This window comes from Dipodomys spectabilis, unplaced genomic scaffold, assembly GCF_019054845.1.
Source record: "Dipodomys spectabilis isolate Male_0828 unplaced genomic scaffold, ASM1905484v1 ptg000021l, whole genome shotgun sequence".
In the NCBI taxonomy this organism is placed as follows: Eukaryota; Metazoa; Chordata; class Mammalia; order Rodentia; family Heteromyidae; genus Dipodomys; species Dipodomys spectabilis.
In genome coordinates this window covers 1457501-1477185 of record NW_024870698.1, presented here as the reverse complement: position 1 = coordinate 1477185, position 19685 = coordinate 1457501, and the positions used below count along the sequence as shown (strand labels likewise).

At 42.7% G+C, this 19685-nt stretch overlaps 1 protein-coding gene across 1 annotated transcript in view; it reads right to left on the bottom strand.

Annotated features, from left to right (window-relative positions):
• Cc2d2a (coiled-coil and C2 domain containing 2A) overlaps positions 1 to 19685 on the bottom strand; it is an 80916-nt gene that overhangs the window by 19689 nt on the left and 41542 nt on the right. Inside the window, exons 15-24 of the mRNA XM_042674812.1 lie at positions 19285 to 19441; positions 18488 to 18726; positions 17490 to 17667; positions 14990 to 15146; positions 9448 to 9595; positions 7993 to 8131; positions 6783 to 6986; positions 5220 to 5312; positions 4624 to 4715; positions 1762 to 1929 (exon numbers count right to left, since the gene is read on the bottom strand). Coding sequence (XP_042530746.1) covers positions 1762 to 1929; positions 4624 to 4715; positions 5220 to 5312; positions 6783 to 6986; positions 7993 to 8131; positions 9448 to 9595; positions 14990 to 15146; positions 17490 to 17667; positions 18488 to 18726; positions 19285 to 19441 — 1575 coding nt within the window. The remainder of the gene's footprint in view (positions 1 to 1761; positions 1930 to 4623; positions 4716 to 5219; positions 5313 to 6782; positions 6987 to 7992; positions 8132 to 9447; positions 9596 to 14989; positions 15147 to 17489; positions 17668 to 18487; positions 18727 to 19284; positions 19442 to 19685) is intronic.

The window sequence follows — 19685 nt, the reverse complement described above, 5'->3', positions numbered from 1 at the left end:
TGTGTGGCTGAGAACAGAACAGAAAAGGCTCTCTCCTTCACTCTCCTTCAATCGCCTGAGTGGGAGACTTGTCTTTCCCTCAGCCATGTGAGCCTCCATCCTCCTCAGGTAACAGAATCTTGACAAGCAGCTCATCTCAGTTCTCTGCCACTGTATTTGCTTTGAAGTAAATATGGTAGCTCTCCAATGAACCCCTCCTCCCCCCCCCCCACCCCCCCATCACCTACTCCAGACACAGCATCTCTTTCTCTGGGCCTGCTGAACTTCATGGGGAAGAAGAGCCTGGGGAACTCCTAGCTTGAGCTTTACGAGTGAGTTGTACCCCCTGCTCCCTTCTGCGCTGCAGTTCTTAAAGGAATAAGTGGAGATTGTATCTAGAAAGCATCTTCTAAATGCCAGCCCCATCCTAACAACTAACTAGCTTGCATATTTGTGCTGAATTTTATAGCTTGCCAAATTCATTTGCATTCATTAACAGACAAAGAAACAAGTTGTTTCTTTCTACCAGATTTTCAGCTTTGAACAAAGTTTCAGACAGATCATGAGATTATATGAGTAAGACATGTAACACAACAACTATCAGAGAAAACCCTTTTCTTTTGGGAAAACTAACAATTACATTATTTAAAAAACAAAACACAGAAAAACATGTGTTAGGCCAGGCACTGGTAGCTCACCTCTGTTTAATTCTAGCTAGGTAGAAACAGCTGTTTCTAGCTAGATAGATAGAGATCTATCTATATGATCTCTATAGAATATATGTATTCTCCCTCTATATTATATATATCCTGTATATAGTCTATTCTATATTCTCTCTATTTATTCCATAGAGACCAATCAGTTTTTCATCCCAGAGTCCAGCTTTGAGGCACCAGTTTGGAAAGTTGTATGTGGGCAACGCCTCCAAAGGTTTCAGGGCTTAAGGGGACACTTACAAGTAGAAAAGCATTGAGAATAGTTGGGACCAATGGATGTTTTGTAATAGGTTGAAAATTAGTCACTAAAGAAAAACAGAGCAAAATAATGGGGTGATGGGGACAGAGGAATGGAGAGCTAGTATAGAAGAACATAGGGAAAGAAGATGATGCCAAAAGCTACCATGATGCTCTTTGGATCCAGTTGGTGATGGATGACCTTGGTCAAGATACAACCTTTCCACTCCTACTTTTCCTTGGCAAAATGGACATCGTAGTGGAATTAGTAGGAGTGATGATATAACATATGCAAATGTGCTACCATAGTTTGTACAAGTTGAATGCACAACAAATTCCATATTACTCTGTTACACTGTTAGCAGAAAGCATTGCCATTTTTGGTCCTCCTATGTCTTTCTGAAGGCATGAGATACACAAGATTTATCTCACTTGTGGTTAAGAGCTCCATACTGGCCCCAGGATAGTAAGCTATACTAGCCACAGCTTCTGACAAGTGATGCTTAGTAGTGCCCTAGCTATATGGACCACTTCTACCACATTAAAAAAAGAAGAAGCAAACTCAGGGGAAGGCAGGTGAGAGGGATGTTGGGGCCGCAGAAAACTGTCTTAGCCTGTGTAGTTCAGCTCTACCTTCCTGGCCTTGAAACTCTCTTGGAGATGTTCCCAATACTGAATTGACTCTATCACTTGCAAACAATAAGTAGGACTTTGGCTTCAGTGAGGTCCTCCAGGCCCCACTGCCTAAAAATGACGTGAAGAACGAGCATCCTGACTTGTTGTCTGGGACCCTGCACACACCGTCCCAGGGTTGTATGGGACCTCTCACCTGGCCGTTGGCTTTCTCACTGGAATGTCGTAAGCCCGGACAATGTTCACCAGCAGTTTTATGTCCCCATCAGACAGGTTCTGGGCTGTCACCTTCTTCCGACCTTTTCTCCTTGGCCTCAGTGGTCGCTTTTGTTCTGCCAGCTTGAAAAGGCTCGTGCCCAAAATGCTAATGATTACAGAGCCAGATTAGGGTCCAGTTCGAAGTACACATTCAGAAAATTATTAGATGACCTTCCAAACCATCCCAGGACTACAGGCCCCCCCAAACTCTCCTTTTTATTAAATGACTATTTTTAATTTTTTGAATATTCTCCTTTTAAACAGGGTAGAAACAGTCTCGAAATGAAGCTGATCCTATTGCCTGGGTTGTTAAGATGATTTTTTTTTTGTAGCTGCTTCTCATCAGAACAAGAAAAGCCATGTTCTGGCCTCTGCTGGCCTCCATTACCTTGCTCACCAACCAGCTCCTGAAACCTGCTCTCCTCTTCACATCCTGACTCCTGCCAGACAGCTGAGATTTACCTTCTCCCAGGGACCTAGCCACATTGACTGGAAGGAACTCTCTCTGAGCCTCTCCAGAACTATTACCCTGATCAATTAATCAATTCTGTGTGTGTGTGTGTGCATGCGCTAGTACTAGGGTTTAAACTCAGGGCCATGATGCTCTCCCTTCGCTTTTTTGCATTTGAGCCACAGTTCTACTTCTAGATTTTGGCTGGATAGTCTCAAGGACTTTTCTGCCTCAACTGACTTTTACATGTAATCCTCAGATCTCAGCCTCCTGAGTTGTTGGGACTATAGGCGTGAGACACCAGTGCCTGGTTGTATAGTCTGATCATTTTTATCACAGTTGGTCACACAGTCTTCTCAGGCTGTTTGGAGATCTGGCTGGTGTCAGGTAGACCTGGGTGTGAATCCTGCCTCCATTCTTTGCCCTGGGGCAGCTTATTTCACTGCTTTAAGGCTGTTTCATCGTCTGCAAATTGAGGATAATAATCCCAACCAACCTCTTGGGGTGACTGAGAGGATAAAGAGAGGAGTTTGTGAGCGCCCTGGTACTTAGGAGATGCCCTCAAGTGGTAACTGTTGTGATGATGACAGTTTCTGTATGACTACACTGAAAGCGGTGCAAGGGACCTGGGGGAGGAGAATTCTCTCTCTGCCTTTCATTGACATGATTTGCTATAAACACTCGTTGGAAGATGAAAGCAACAAGGCCAGAGACTCCACGGAGCAAATAAATTCTGGCCCAGAGATTAAATAGAAAGACAGATAGGACTTTGTCCCTGAAAGCAGAGATTGAAGACTATGCCAAAGAGCCACAGACTAAAGCCAGCTGTGCAGTACAAGCCATATGCATCCATCAGTACTCATGACCTTTTGCTTTCCTGGTGATTATTGAGCTGGCCAAACAGACTCTTAGGAGATGTGGATGAGGGCACTGCAGGCCCTGCGTGGTCATGGCTGGTAGATCCTACAGGAATCTCAGGGAGCTGTTCACATTTGTTTTCCAGAATAGGTTGCACAGAATAGGTTACCATTTATAAGTATGTTTTGTGTATCAAGAACACTAGGAGCCTTACATATAGTATTTCTTATCCATGAAGGCCTAAGATTTACCCCATTCTTTTCAGAGTCTCTGAGCAGTGCTTTGATTTGCTGCAGGCTCTTTACCAGTAGAAGGAGAACTAGAGTTCAAACTCAAGGTCATTAACTATCAGAATGCCCTCACTTTTCCAGGATACCTGCCGAACCCCAATTTGCACGGCTTTATCAGCATCCTAACATGACCAAGATTCTCCCTTGTGAATCCTTTCTCCCTCCTCAGGAGCTGACTCCTCTCACGAGGCTTGGATGTTTCCATAGCAGTCAGCCTGAGACCATTCCACAAACAAACATCTTAGTTTAAAGCCAAGAACAAACTGAAATATAAAAGAAAAGAAAAGAAAAGGAACATACCCTGAGCCTTCAGAACTTAATGCAGAAAGTAAAGCAGAAAAGAAAAGAAAAGGAAAAACAGCATGAACAATCATCATCTAGTCTAAGTGAACTTTTCATGTCTGAAAACATTCAGTGACTGTGGACTCTGGGCCTGAAATAAAGATGAAGGTTTTGCATGAATCTATATCATAATGTTGGAGGAGGTGCTATGGGTTGTACATATTTTTTTTTTTTTTGGTCTGAACGTGATTGGTGGAATGAAAGTTCATGGGAAATGACCTTGTCAGGAGACCAAGAGACTAGATCACAGAAAAGGTCAGGAACTGAATGGACCCCACAAAACCACAAACAGGAAGTTGTCTGTGATCTTTTTTGCACTTCTCCCTAACTGAGACCACTACAGTATCATACGAAGTAACAGCAAATACAATCCCTTTCCAGCTTCTAGGTCAACATCAATTTTTTTCCTGCTGCCCACCACCTTCACCAAACATCTTAGGTTTGTGCCTCCCAGCTGTGAGGCTGACCCGACCCTAGAACTTCTGAGGGGGTTGGGGGGACTTAGTCACTTCTGCTTTTATCGATGGGAGTGTAGGAAAGCTTGGTGTTGGGAAGTTGGGACAGCAGAATTTGTGCAGGAAGGCAATGATGTTGGAGTTCAAGGAATTGGAATGAAAATAGCAAAGGCTGGTGAGGTTGGTTTGGAGGAGCAAGAAGGTAATTACGATGGGCTCTACTGGGATGCAAAAGGACTGGAGCTAAGATGACTTATCCTAATAGAAATCTCTCAGTGACTGTTGGTATGAGGCACTAATCGAGCAATTGCATATCATATGTTGATCAAAGCATCTTCTCTGGCATTTTTCATAGAATAACAATAAAATTTCATAGAAAGTATGAATGGTCTTGCTTGATTTACCTGATATTAGGAACTTCTTCTTCTACTACCAAGTCAGTAAGGAGAAAATGGTGCTTTGCGATGAGGAAGCGGTTCACCACAGACTCCCTAACCTGGGAAAAGAAATCGGCTTTGTTTAAAGCGTTTCTCTCACTTCAGCTTCAGAGTTTGCTCTCTTCAACTCCTCGTCTTTGCCCTAATTTCACCTAAGTGTGCCCACTGCCTCTCAGGCTGTGAACTTTCTCCACTGATCTGGTTTCTTCTCGCTGTGAACTCTCTAGTTATCTCCACTAGACTGTAAGCTCCCTGAAGGCAGAGTTGGGGTTTTTGTTTGTTTACTTTGTTGGTTTTTCTTGTTTAGGTCAGTGTTATATTTTCAGTAGCTGGAAATGTTCCTGGCACATAAGATGGCAAAAGTTCATGAGATGAAATTCATTTGAAATGACAAAAAAAAAAATCAGACCAGTTTCAAATAGACAATGCAGAACTGATTATTCATCCCTTCTATTCAGAATTTAAATAGAGGACTTGCTAGCAGCCAAAAGAGTAGGGAACTTCCCATGACAAAATACTGGCTCTTTTCTCCCTGGGATGATGGTCTTAATGGGTTTTCTTACCTGCTGGAGGTACTTGGCTACCATAGCCCTATGGGTGTCGACGTGGTCTTTGGTTTCAATCACATTTCTGTCTCGTAACCGCTTCTCATAGTCCTAAAATCACAAGTGTATTATCATGATTTTAAAGTATGCTCTGATGCTCCTTTTTGGAATTAAGGAATAGTTCATCACATACAATTTAAACCATAAAATATGGTTCTAAGTGTTTCTTTCCCCTTCCTCTCAATTTTTGGCTTAGAATTGGCTTTACATGCAGTATCCAGGATTCTGACTCAGTTAGTTAAACTGCCTTAGTAGCAGAAGAGACTTTTGTACCATAGTTAAGAGTTAGCATATTCATGCAGGGAGGAACAGAGGCCCTGGGTGACACAGAGGAAGCAGTTATCATCGAAGCCTCTGCTTACGTATTGCCTGATGCATTTTAAGTAAAGCACTTCAGAGAATAGTAAAAAGCTCCAGATAAAATATTAATCATAATCAAACTATCTGCTGCTGACCTGGGCCAACTATATGGAGGAAGACAGGAGATGTATCTGTTGGCTTTGTCAATTGAGGCCTCTCCCTTTTTCTGTCAGTACAATTGTGTGAGCCCCTGGGAACTTCCACGTTCCCCTGTGTCCATGTTCACCTACAGCTGGGTGTCCAGTAGTGTCCTAGTTCAGTGACTCAGAGCTGTTTCTCAGGACTTTTGAACTTGGGACAGGAAAACACTTTTCTGATGGCCAAAGATGCTGGTGTAGACTTGGCTGGTCCTGGGGACCATGCTGCCCAGTACAGAAAACCTGTGTCCTCCTTGACAAGGAAGTCAGCACACTGGAAGTCCAGACAGGATGGAGATGGACCAGACAGTGGAGCAGGTCCAGCATCCAGGGGGACATGAGGCACAGAGATGTGCCTGCTATTCCCAGGGGAGGGTATTTAGATATTTAAGCCTCTTTGGGGATTTCATTACCCAATAAACTCCGATTGGTGCCTGAGGTTGCTCAACATTTGGGGGGTTTAATCCCATAGGATCACAAAGCCAAACAAGCTCAAGGGAAAAAAACCAACTAACCAGAAATACTCTCCAAGAATAGTTTCTTCAACAAAAGTCATCATAGTATTCATGATACCAGAGTGCTTTGCCAATGAACCTTAATGCGTTAAAATGCAATTGAATTCTTAACTAAAGCAGGAATAACTAGCCATAGTAATTGCAGAGATACTTATCAACCTTGCAATTCTAATTGGAGGTAATTCGACCAACGAACTCAGAATCCTGGTTACTGGTTAGTTTATATGTCATTATAATGAGACCTAGAGAGTGTTTACATGTCAAGTTCAAGAATAGTAAGAGACAGGTAATATATAAAAGGGCTGACATTTATCAAGATGTGCTGTATTCTTTAACTGCTTTGTTAAGTGGCAACTCCTGTGTATGACTACCAAAAGATTAATAATAACACTAATAAAGTACTCTAAAGAGAAACAACTACTGCTGTGGAGAACAAGAACAGTCAAGTTATAATTGTGTGCCAGATGGCACAGCAGATACCTTCTTAGCCCCTTTAGGCAATTTCTTACCTGGAATATCTTTTCCATAATTTCTCGGTCATATGCTGGAATTTGCTTGTAATTTCGGAATTCTGGTACTTCTTGGTTTCTAAGATGAAGAAGCCTGAATCTCTTGGATCTGTTTAATTCCTCATCTGAGATGAAATTAAATTCCTGTTGCAACTGTTCCAGTCGAAAGAAATCAGGGACATAGGATTCTCCACTGGTAGCAACCTACAAACATCAGAAAACGATCAGTTCTACCGCAGATGAAAAGACAATGTCACCCAGAGAAAGCCAGCCCTGAGCTTTTGGAAATGGTGAACCGTTTGACTGACATTGTTGAAACATAAAATACATTAGCCACTCTAGGCATTCATACACCATGAGACCAAAGGAGGATACTCTTAGGAGAAGAACACAAAGGCGTAATGCCTGTGTGCATCAGAGCATGTAAAATAATATTTATCAAAATGAACTCCAGGAAATAGAAAGAAGAGTTTTTTCTTTGTTGCTGTTCTTGTTTTCTTTTCTTTCTGTCTTGTTTGTCCATTTATCTGTCTTTAGACGGGTAAGGAGAGGCACAGAAATGGAGGGACAAAGAATGAACAAATGCAGCAGTGGGACTCACTAGACACTTTGTTGAAAATGAATGATATGACTTGTGGGTAGGGATGGGAGAGAGAAAGGGAGGAGGTAACATTGTCCAAAAAGAAATGTAATCATTATCGGATGTAGGGCCTCTGTACACTACCTTTATAAAAACAATAAAAAAGTGATTTGCTACTTTACATGGAAGATACTATACTTCAGGTAATATGGACTCCCCTTCCTAATTTCTCTTCTTCACATTAAGAAGCAATGTGTTGGAAGAAGAGTTAGTAAAGACATAAGGATAACTAAAAGGAAGCTTGTTCTTAGACTTAAAGAGACTAGAAGGAAATGAAAGAATGGAGAGTTTCAGCGAGCTTCCATCTGTCCCATCAATGGAATCATGTTCATAGCCCTGATCACGAGAACCTATCCTGTGGTCTCCCTCTGTGGCACCTGCGTGCTTATTGTGGTTTTATACAAATTACAAAGTTGGCAGTAAAAGCCATTGTAGTTGGTTCTAAGAAATATAATGTGCTAACTCATGTCCCACTTTATACATTCACTGAAAATGCGGTGAAAAAGAAAATGCAAGTAGAGGGTAGAGCCCTTTCAATGATCTCTCTGAGCTTCAAAATGGTCACCTTACCGAAATGAGTTGCATCAAAGGGGCATTGCTGGGGTCGTTAGGGTCAAGCTTGGACTCTGCTGCCCACTTGGCTAACTTCTTCATGTCTGTCAGTCCGGATGTGCCAATGGATGAGATGGCGTCTGCTCTCTTCAAACCACTGGAAAACAAAACAAGACCCAAACTGAACAGCAACCACCTGACCCCACAAGCCTAACTTTACCACACAGCAGTTTATGTCAGGACCACAAAATCCTAGAGACAGAATTGAATATAGAACCCATTATCTCCACCAGAAGGAATCTTAATTTAGGGGCTACTTTATTTGAGGATTGTGAGGGAAGATGTTATAAGGCAATAAAGAATTCGGACTGGAGGGCGTACAACCGTGATCCCTGGAAGAAGTCTCCCAGTGCAGTAATGTGCCTGGTCCTGAGCCCTGGCTAGGAAAGAAGGCTGGTCAGTGTGGTCTAGCATGCCTGGATACCGCACGTCCTAAGTCACTCAGGCAGTGCACAGGAAATCACAAGTTGCCGGGGTATTCCGTAGGTCCCAGCTGCAGCTTTATCAAGTCTGGCACCTCCTGATAGTCATGCTCTGTTTTACCTCCTCTTGCAAGGCTGAAAGCATTAACTCCTGGGACCGCTCTTCAGCACTGAGGTGAAAATGAATGAAAAGTGCCTCTACTCGCAGGCACGACCGGCCTCCGTGGGAAGTGGCTCCCGGCCTGGTGCAGAGATGAACAGCCTCACGCTTCCCTCACACAGAGGCAGGGGTTCGTCTGGAGACGCAGAGGGCACGAGAGGGACAGTACAGGTTCCTCTGCTGATTTCTCACGCAGTGGAAATGACAACTCTACAGCCAAGGTGAATCCTTTTAGTTTAGAGACAGGTGATTCAGGCCTCAATGTCAGGATGGTAGATTCCAGTTGTGCATGGAGAAATGACAGAGGGACCAGGGTCCTGGGACTCCACAGGCTGCTTGGACCAGCATCGCCCAGGGCTTTCTGGACAGGTACTTTCTGGCCAGGGTTGGCCTGAAGATAGACTTAGGGTGCTAGCAATCATGAAAGGAAGGACTTAAATGAAACCAAGAGGTTCTACACCAATCATTAGCAATGATAAATACACACAACCCGGTGCTGTGTACCTCCCATCTGCAAAATGGGGAAAAGAAGACCTCAGACCCTTTTGTGATGCTTAAAATGCTTTTCAGGTTGAAAATGAACTATACAACTTATGTGTGGGGATGGGAGGGAAGAACTGGCCAAGAGGGAGGGAAGGGGTGACATTGTCCAAAGAGAAATGTCCTTGTTACCTCACTTATGCAACTGTCACCCCTGTGTAAATCAACTTCATAATTACAATAAAGAAACAAAATAAATTTTAAAAATGCTTTTCACTGTATCGGGCATGGACAAATAGCTTTCATATAAACACTGACATTAGTCATCAGTTAATTCTTGCCACCAATTACCTCCGACATCCAATGTTCTGATGTGACAGTGGAGGGATTAAAGGTATTCCATTCTCTCCGATGGCCCATGCCACACTGTGGGACACCTTCCCCGAGGTCATTAGAACCATCTGATTGCTGCCATCAGCTTCAAAGGAGAAGGGCACTCCTAGGGAGACATCAACAGGGTATTTGTTTAAAAAGCAGGAGCCCAGGCCTAGTAATAATACAGAGTGCAAACGGATGGAACTGAAATGGGGGGCGGGGCGTGGCTCTGTTGCTGTGCAGCTGTATATAGCTGTGTGTGTGTGGCTTTGACAAGCTACTTGTCTGAGCCATAGTGTTTTACCTGCAAATATGGGAAACTGATAGCACTGTCTTTGCAGACCTATCTCAAAGGTATTTATATTTGCTCATTCAGTCAACCTACTTAATTTGTGAGGCTTTGTCATAAGTAGTGAAGTAAGCACAATTTTAATAATAATGATTAAAACCAAGTTCTCCTCTCAGAGTGTTTGTACTTGAACGAGTGTAAAAGGTAAATACTAAGATAAGTACTTAGTGTGTTTGAGAGTGGCTAAGTGCTAAGGAGAATAGATTAGGAAAGGCAAGCAGGAAATTTGTACTCTGTGAGGATGGGGAAGAGGTCAAAATTTAAATCCAGTGGCTAAGAAAGTCTGACTAAAAGTGACTGAGGAAAAGCAGTGAGACATGGAGGAATGTTTGGAGAAAGTACTCCTGGCAGAAGGAGTGCGTGTAAGTGTCCTGAGGCGGCTGCCAGAGCCCAAGTTCAGTGTATTGATGTCTGCAGAGCACCTCGTGCTTGGCCAGTCATGAGCTCACAGCCACTGCCGGCCATCACAAGCTGTTACGGCTACTATGAGCCCTTACTGTTTCCTTCTGCAAACTAGAAACTAATGATACAGACTCCCTGGGTGATAGGATTTAATCAGCTTTATGATTTCCAGATCTTTTCTTCATATTGAAAGAGCATCCTTTATCTTTATCTTCAAAATACCCTATAAACCAAATGTCAGTGGCTTGCTCCTGTCATCTTAGCAGAGATCCATGGAAGGCAGCGAGTAAGAACTGGACAGTCTGAACGCACAGGAAAGACCCCCTCCTCCAGATGGTGGTGGTACCTCTTGTCCCAGTTATGTAAAGGCTGAATTTGGGAAGAATCATGGTCCTAGGCCAGGTCGGGCAGAAAGATGGTGAGACTCTCTTTCAACAGAGAAGCTGGGACATTGTGGCATGCACCTACCACCCTGGCTATGACAGGAAGTCTAAAATAGGCAGATGTGATCCAGGCACATGCCTGGGTAGAAAGACTATCTCAAAATAACCAGTGGACCAAAGAGCTGCAAGCATAGCTCAATGGTAGAGAGCTTATTTGACAAGCCCAACGCCCTAGTATGACCCAAATGAGTATGAATGAGGCAGAAAATGTTCAAACATGGTACATAACCACTAAATTCACATAGCTTCTCAGTGTCACAACTGACACTAAGTTTGAGTCTCCACATTTTTAAACTGGTGACTGAATTCGGGCCTCAGTGAATTCTTGCAGATAACCTTGAGATATAAGCAAAAATAAAACAACAATGCCGGGCGCTGGTGGCTCATGCCTGTAATCCTAGCTACTCAGGAGGCTGAGATCTGAGGATCTCGGTTCAAAGCCAGCCCAGGCAGGAAAGACAGTGAGACTCCTATCTCCAATAAACCACCAGAAAACCGGAAGTGGCGCTGTAGCTCAAGTGGTTGAGTGCTCGCCTTGAGCTGAAGAGCTGAGGGACAGCACTCAGGCCCAGAGTTCAAGCCCCACGAGCAACAAAAACAAACAAACAAACAAACAAATAAATAAAACAACTAACAAGCCAGGTACTAGTGGCTCAGGCCTGTAATTTTAGGTACTCAGGAGGCTGAGATTTGAGGGTTACAGTTGGAATCCAGCCCATGTAGGAAAGTCTGTAAGATTCTTATCTCCAATAAAATACTCAGAAAAAGCTGGAAGTGAAGCTGTGCATCAAGTGGTAGAGTGCTACCGTTGAGCAAATGAATCTCAGGGACAGCACCCAGGACTTCAGTTCAAGCCTGGCACACATACAAAAAAAAAAATCCAAAAGAAAATCATTGTCAGAAATATTAAGGAAAAAGCCATCTTTGAATAAGAGGCAATGAGATCAAACTAATAAACAGATATTGGAATGATAAGGCTGAATAGTAAAAATATTTTAATATGTACAAATAAAGTTAGATGAATGAATGAAAAAGAAATCACTTATAATCTGAAAAAAGGAAAAAGGAAATCACAACTGACCAGATAAAGAACTAAGTAGAATACCTAGGAATTAACTTAACCAAAGAAGTGAAGGACCTCTATGATGAAAACTTTAAAATCTTGAAAAAGGAAATCAAAACAGAACTTAGAAAATGGCAAAACCTCCCATGCTCCTGGATTGGAAAGATTAACATCGTGAAAATGGCAATACTTCCCAAGGCTATCTACAAATTCAACGCGATACCTACCAAAATTCCAACCTCATTCTTCAAGGAAATAGAAGAGGCAATCCAAAAATTCATATGGAACAATAAAAGACCCCGAATAGCAAAAACACTCCTCAACAGAAAGAACAGTGCTGGAGGAATATCAATACCAAATTTCAAACTCTACTATAAAGCCATAGTAATCAAAACAGCTTGGTATTGGCATAAGAACAGACCTCAGGACCAATGGAATAGAATTGAAAATCCAGAAATGAACCAATAGACCTATAGCCATCTAATCTTCGATAAGGGAGCTAAAACAATAGAATGGAAGAAAGACAGCCTCTTCAGTAAATGGTGCTGGCAAAATTGGTAAACTACTTGTAGAAAACTAAAGCTAGATCCTTATATATCACCCTGCACCAGAATCAACTCAAAATGGATCAAAGACCTCGAAGTCAAAGCAGACAGTCTGAAAACATTACAGGATGGAATAGGAGAAACCCTAGGTCTCCTTGGCTCCGGCCGAAATTTTCTGAATAGAGACCCGGAAACACAACAAATCAAAGAAAGGTTGGACAAATGGGATTGCATAAAGTTGCAGAGCTTCTGCAGGGCAAATGACATAGCTAGCAAGATCAATAGAAAGCCCACGGATTGGGAGAAGATCTTCACTAGCCATACAACAGACAAGGGTCTCATATCTAAAATATACTTGGAACTCAAAAAATTAAACCCCCCAATAACAAACCCTCAAAGAAACAACTGCCCAATAAATAAGTGGGCTAAAGACTTAAAGAGAAACTTCTCTGAAGAAGAAAGAAGGATGGCCAATAGACACATGAAGAAATGCTCAACATCCCTAGCCATAAAAGAAATGCAAATCAAAACAACATCTTACCCCAGTTAGAATGGCTATAATCAAGAACTCTAACAACAACAGATGCTGGAGGGGATGTGGACAGAAGGGAACCTTACTTCATTGTTGGTGGGAGTGTAAACTTGTTCAACCACTTTGGAAAGCAGTATGGAGGTTCCTGAAAAGACTTCACATAGAGCTCCCCTATGACCTAGCAATCCCACTTTTGGGCATTTACCCAAATGTTTACAAACAAGACCACACTAAAGCTACCAGCACAACTATGTTTATTGCAGCATTATTTACCATAGCTAAGATATGGAACCAACCCAGATGCCCCTCAGTAGATGAATGAATCAAGAAAATGTGGTATATATACACAATGGAATTCTATGCCTCCATCAGAAAGAATGACATTGCCCCATTTGTTAGGAAATGGAAAAACTTGGAAAAAATTATATTAAGTGAAATAAGCCAGGCCCAAAGAAACATAGGTCCCATGGTTTCCCTTATTTGCAATATCTAGTATATGTATGAGTCAAGCGGAAAAGGTCAGATAATGTGATGTTAGGAAAATGAACCCTTAGATATGTATTTTAATGCTTTTTTCTTTCATGCATTTGTTTCTAACGCATTTACAAGATTATCTCTTTGTTGCTTTGTATGTCCCTCCCCCACAGTATAACCCCTGCTTTCACTATATTTGATGTCAGTATAACTTGTGGAGGAGATGGGGAAAAACAAGTCGTTTAAGGATACAGGTGGACCTGTTGCAACAATGAGAAGTACAAGGTCATGTTGAAAACGAGCTTTACAACGTTGGTGCGGGGGCGGGGGGGGGGGGAGGTTGGGGGGGGAGGGATGTGAAGGGTAAACAAAGGAGAAGGTTGCAATGCTTGATAAGAAATGTATGCATTATCTTGCCCATGTAATTGTAACCCCTCTGTACAGTATGTTCACAAAAAAAAAAAAATTAAATTAAAAAAAAAAAAGAACTAAGTAGAATTTCTATAGTCAAAAAGTATACTAACTGGAAGGACAAAACAATAATGAATTTCAATGATTAGACACAGCTGAAGAATGAATTCATGACTTGAAAGACCAATTAAAAAAAAAAGACCAAGGGGCTGGGAAGGTGGCTCAGTGGTAGTGCTTGCCTTGCATGCCTGAGGCCCTGGGTTCGATTCCTCAGCACCACATGAGCAAAAAGAAAAAAAAAAGCCCGTTAGTGGCGCTGTGACTCAAGTGGTAGAAGGCTAGCCTTGAGCTGAAGAGCTGAGGGACAGCACCCAGGCACAGAGTTCAGGCCCCATGACCAGACCCAAAAAAAAAAAAAAAAAGACCAATTTAAAGAAATTAAATAGAACGTAGCAGTGAAAGAAAATGATATGCAAGGGGCTGGGAAGGTGGCTCAGTGGTAGAGCGCTTGCCTTGCATGCTCGAGGCCCTGGGTTCGATTCCTCAGCATCACATAAGCAAAAAGAAAAAAGCCGGAAGTGGTGCTGTGGCTCAAGTGGTAGAGCGCTAACCTTGAGCTGAAGAGCTGAGGGACAGCGCCCAGGCCCAGAGTTCAGGCCCCACGACCGGACCGCTCCCCCCCCCCAAAAAAAGAAAATGATATGCATTTTTTAAAAGTAAAGAAACATGTTAGAGTGAGGTCAATCATATACCTTCTTAGAATTGTAGGAGATGAGATTATAATTTCTCTATTATTACTATTAAAGTTAATATTCTCTTAAGCCTTAAATCACTGTTATTTTTTCATCCACAGAGCTTTATCTTGAGTTATAATTAATTTTTACAAAAGATTACTAGATATGAAATTAATAAATCATAGGACAAATAACAGTTTACAAAAATGACTTGGTGAGTAAGGCACTGGTGGCTCATGCCTGTCATCCTAGCTACTTAGGAAGCTCAAATCTGAAGTTCTAGGTTCAAATTCAACCCCAGTAAGAAAATTCATGAGACTCTTATCTCCAATTAACTACCAAAAGGCTGGAAGTGATAATGTGGGTAGAGCACTAACATAAGTACAAAAGCTCAGAGACAGTGCCCAAGCCCTGAGTTCAAGTCCCAGTACTGGCACAAAACAAAAGACTTAGCAAAAAAATCATGTATTATCGTTGTTTTAATTTGAATGAATTGTCTGAGGAGTGAAGGAAAAGCCATAATCCAATCTCCAGCCACGGAGGATGGTTAGCTTTGCATACATACCACTTCCAACTCCTTCATGGTCCAGGGTCACGTGCTGGTTACTGCTGAACTCCACTTCCTCCATGGGAGCTCTTCCAGTCACAACAGTAGTCTCAGGAATAGGCAGAAACACCTCAGCTAGCAAGCTGGTACTACTGTATCCAACAGTTTCATAGACCTGAAACCCAGGGGAGAGAGCCAGCCAGTAAAAGAAAACAGAACAGAATGTGTGTACTCTTAGATAATCAATCCACATATTTGTGGGTTTGTGCTGGTCATTATCCTAGCCTAGAAGTCTCATTTCAGAGGAGAAAGTTGAGTTGCATTGCTGTGGTCCACGGAGAACAACTTATACCCTTGTTTGTAGACAAGTTTCTGACCCCCTGTTTCTTGCCCGGCTTACCTGCCTGCAGCAGGGAGGTTGTGAGTGGAATGGGGCTCCAGCTGTTTCTATTCCAAATCAACAATGCAAGCTAGAGAGTGGGCTTCTTTTTCCTGGTTCAAATTGTTCTCAGAGGAAATGGATGAAACAAGGACACACCACTAGATGGTCTCTTATTGTACCAGTATCTACACTGGAAGCACTCCAGAGGGTCACATTTAAATCTACTTTGGGAATCTCTAAAATTGCATTGTAGGACTTTCTTTGTTAATGGCTGAAGTCCCACACACTTTGCCCTAGACCTTCTATGATGGAGCCATCTAGATCACTAGGGTTCAGATACTAATTACTCATGCCATCACCAGGAGGTGGTGATAAGAATGTACAACCCAAAGCTGGGAGTCAGTGGTTCATGTTTATAATCCTGGCCACTAAGGAGGCTGGGATCTGAGAACCATGGTTTGAAGCCAACTTGGGCAGAAAAGTCCATGAAACTCTGATCTCCAGTTAACTACCCCCAAAAGCCAGAAGTGGAGCTGTGGGTCAAGTGGTAACGTGCTAGCCTTGAGCACAAAAGCTCAAGAAGAGTGACCAGGCCCTGAGTCAAAACCCCAGGACCAGAACAACAACAAAAAAAGAATATACAATTCAGCCTCAGTTAGACTTTCTGTTTCATTTGGTCAAGTCTCTCCTGTATTCTTGGCTCACATTACTTTTGTGATATAACAACAAAATACTTCATGGTTCTAATGACTTATTTTCTGTATTTTATTGTTTTTTTTCTCCATGACCTTTGAGTAACACTGGTGAACTCTGATGCCTCAATTTCTGCTTTTACTTCTATTAATTAATCCTTGCATTTTGTCTTTTGTAATAGGGCCTCCTCTGGATCAATGATTTTCTCTTTTACTTCAGTGCACAAAGGTGACATTCTGAATCCTCTCTGCCTACCCTTCATTACAAGACATGTGACCTGTGGCCTTTCCCACCGTGAGGATGAACTTGGGCCTGGCTACCATTCTGGCCTCATCTCTCTTAAATCCATTATCCCATGTTTGCAAAATAGCTAAGTGAGCTTGAAGGGACCAGAGTGGGGGTGGGGGGGGGGCAGGCAAAGTCAGAGGCAGAGTTTGCATAGGAACTACACTCAGGACCTCAGACATAATGTCCCTGTGAAAGGCTGTATCTACCAAGAGGCAGGCTTGCCTGTGGTGCAGTGGTATAAGAGGAAGCCATAGTGGGACACTGATGCTCCTGTCCAAATTCATCTTTACCACTAAAAAGGGTGGTGATTTTTATCTATCTTAAAATATTCTTGGTATGGGGCTGGGAAGGTGGCTCAGTGGTAGAGCACTTGCCTTACATGCTCGAGGCCCTGGGTTCGATTCCTCAGCACCACATAAGAAAAAAGCCGGAAGTGGCGCTGTGGCTCAAGTGGTAGAGCACTAGCCTTGAGCTGAAGAGCTGAGGGACAGTGCCCAGGCCAGAGTTCAGGCCCCACAACTGGACCCCCCCCCCCCCGCAAAAAAAAAAGAAAGTAAAATATTCTTGGTAGATGTCAGATGTATATTACAATAATGTAATCATCATCATCATCATCATAATGAATATGATGGTACCTAGCCTTAACTATCATGGACTCATGGCAAATCTCATTTCATCTATACTGTCAACTATTCTCTTCTCCTCCAATACCTTGAACCTAGACATTATTTAATCTGTAACTATTAATCTGTGCATCTGTAAATGTGTCCTTAAAAATTATTTTACAGGTACAGGGACTGAACTTAGGGCCTCATATTTTTACTTGGCTTTTTACTCAAGGCTGGCATTATACCACTTGAGCCACACTTCCAGTTTGAGCTTCTTCTGCTTAAGCAAAGATAAGAGTCTCACAGACTTTTCTGCCCAGGCTGGCTCTGAACGGCAATCCTTAGATCTCAGTCTCCTGAGTATCTAGGATTATAAGTGTAAGTTACTGGAGTCTGGCAATAAAAGGCATTTCTAAAGGAAGAGACTAACCTTTTCTTCTTGAAAATTTATTGTGATGTCTCCGTAGCCAAGAGATGGTTTAAAACCATCTCAAACCTTTAGAGACTACAAAATTCTTGGGATCGTGACTATAATGAAAATGCACACCTGAAGTGTTAAACTCTCTGGCCAGTTGAATATTTGCAAGTTGAAAATCTGTCCAAAGTGAACTCGGAAGTCTGGTCCTAGTTGCCGGCTCACCGTTCTGGATACCTCCTTGCTGTTGAAGAGGACTTTTAAATACACCGAGCGCCTCTTGACATCATCCCTTCGCAAGACCTCCACCCTGCAGGTGAGACCATTTGCAGCTGTCATTAGCATTCATTTCATAAATGTCACTGAAATCATTGACAAATGCACAATGAACATTATAAGAGACACTGGAGGTAACTCTCTATATAACAGCCCCTATTTTAACCAAAATAGCCACAGCTTTCCTAGAACTTAGTACAGTGAAAGATGTAACATAAGCTGGGTGCTGGTGGCTCATGCCTCTAATCCTAGCTACTCAGGAGGCTGAGATGTGAGGATTGTGGTTCAAGCCCCAGGACCAGCAAAAAAAAAAAAAAATGTAACATAGAGCCTACAGAGAAGTCATTGGCAGACAATGGAAGGGGGTATGCTGCTGGAAGTAACATTGTACTGTGGTCTCAATTTTCTCAAACAAGCCTTACATTTGCATCCCAAACAAAACATTAAAGAAATTCTCTCTCTCTCTCTCTCTCTTTCTGTTAGTCATAGGGCTTGAACTTAGGGCCTGGGCACTGTCCTAGAGCTCTTTTGCTCATGATCCTCAGATCTCAGCCTCCTGAGCATCTAGGATCACAAATGTGAGCCACTATGCATCTCTTGTTAAATGGAATGAATTCAAACCATAAGAGATAGTAATGATTTATACTTCGTTAATAAGTTCTATTATAAAAATGTTAATAGCCTATTGATAGCAAGTCTGTTTGTTGGATGGACTCATTATCAAGTTTGATCAAGTCTTTCTGTAAGATTCTTCTGCTCATACTGTGTAGTGCAAGAGAAATAGCATCATATCCAGTGTGTTTGTGTATGTACTGGTGTACATATGTACCCATGAGTGTGCAAACCTTGCTCACCTGGGACACTGGTCATTGGGCGTCACACTCCCTGCCAGGCTCAGCTCTGGGACCAGCATGGGCTCCCCTGGCCGCCTCCTGCTGTGGGCTGCTCGCTCCCTCACCCGCTGCTCGATGGCTGCTGGGTCGGTGGGCTCTGGAGGGATGGGCTTCACAGGGCCTTCCTCAGCAGGGAGCTCCTCAGTCTCTTCATCCAGATCCTCTTCTGCTGCTTGCTTCTTCTTCTTCTTCTTGGCCCTCTGTTGGATAAGAGACCACATGATGTCAAGTAGGAGCCTGAGAATTTCACACAGGTGTGCAGTGTTTCATGCTAGATACACCTGGGTGCAAACCCAGTCCATCTCTCCCAGCTGATCCCTGAAGGGCCTCAGTTCTTTCACCACCAAGTGGAGACAAGCAGAAGAGAGTCCTCCTAGGGCTACCAAAATGAAGAAACCCCTGTAAAAGTACTTATCAGAAGCATCCATACCCTATATTCAAGGTGCTAATACATGCTAACTACTTAGTACTACTACGTGACATAAATATCAGCAATTATTATTACCCATACAGAGCCCTACCACTGGACTCTACAAAGCCAGCTCTGCTGTGAGACAGCAGAATGGCCTTTGAACAAGTGCTTTTGTCATTCAGTTTCCCTCTGCCCTTCCAGGGAGAGGGCAGGAAGAGAGACAGTGAAGATCAAGCAGGGGATGCCTGTCTGCCAGTTCAGCTTCTCTTCTCCTGTCTCAGAGCCTGCTTTCCCATACCCACCCCCCGCCAGCCTTGTTCCAGGTTGAGCAATGGTCTCTACACACTTGGGCTTTCTTCCAAGCTTTCCATTGCTGGTGGGAAGTTCTATACTCTTCCATCTTCTGTTCATATGCTTCTGTGTGTTCCTCCACCAATTCTCTTATTTCAGCTTGAATTTCTGCTTCATATACTTCCTCATCTGCTTTCTTGTCAACTTTTTCCCTGAAAATCAATTTAGGGTAGCTTGGTTATGCCTGGACATCAAGTAAGAATGTAATAATCCTTAGGTGCCAGGTTTGCTCCTAAAAATGCTGTATTAGTTACTTTTCTTGGAAGGTAGAGCATGCTGGAGAATAGAACCCAACACCTTGTGCACACAAGATCAATTCCAAATGATGAATGATTAACGATGAAATATGACATGAAAAAAATGTAAGGATTGTAGGAGATAATATAGAATAATATA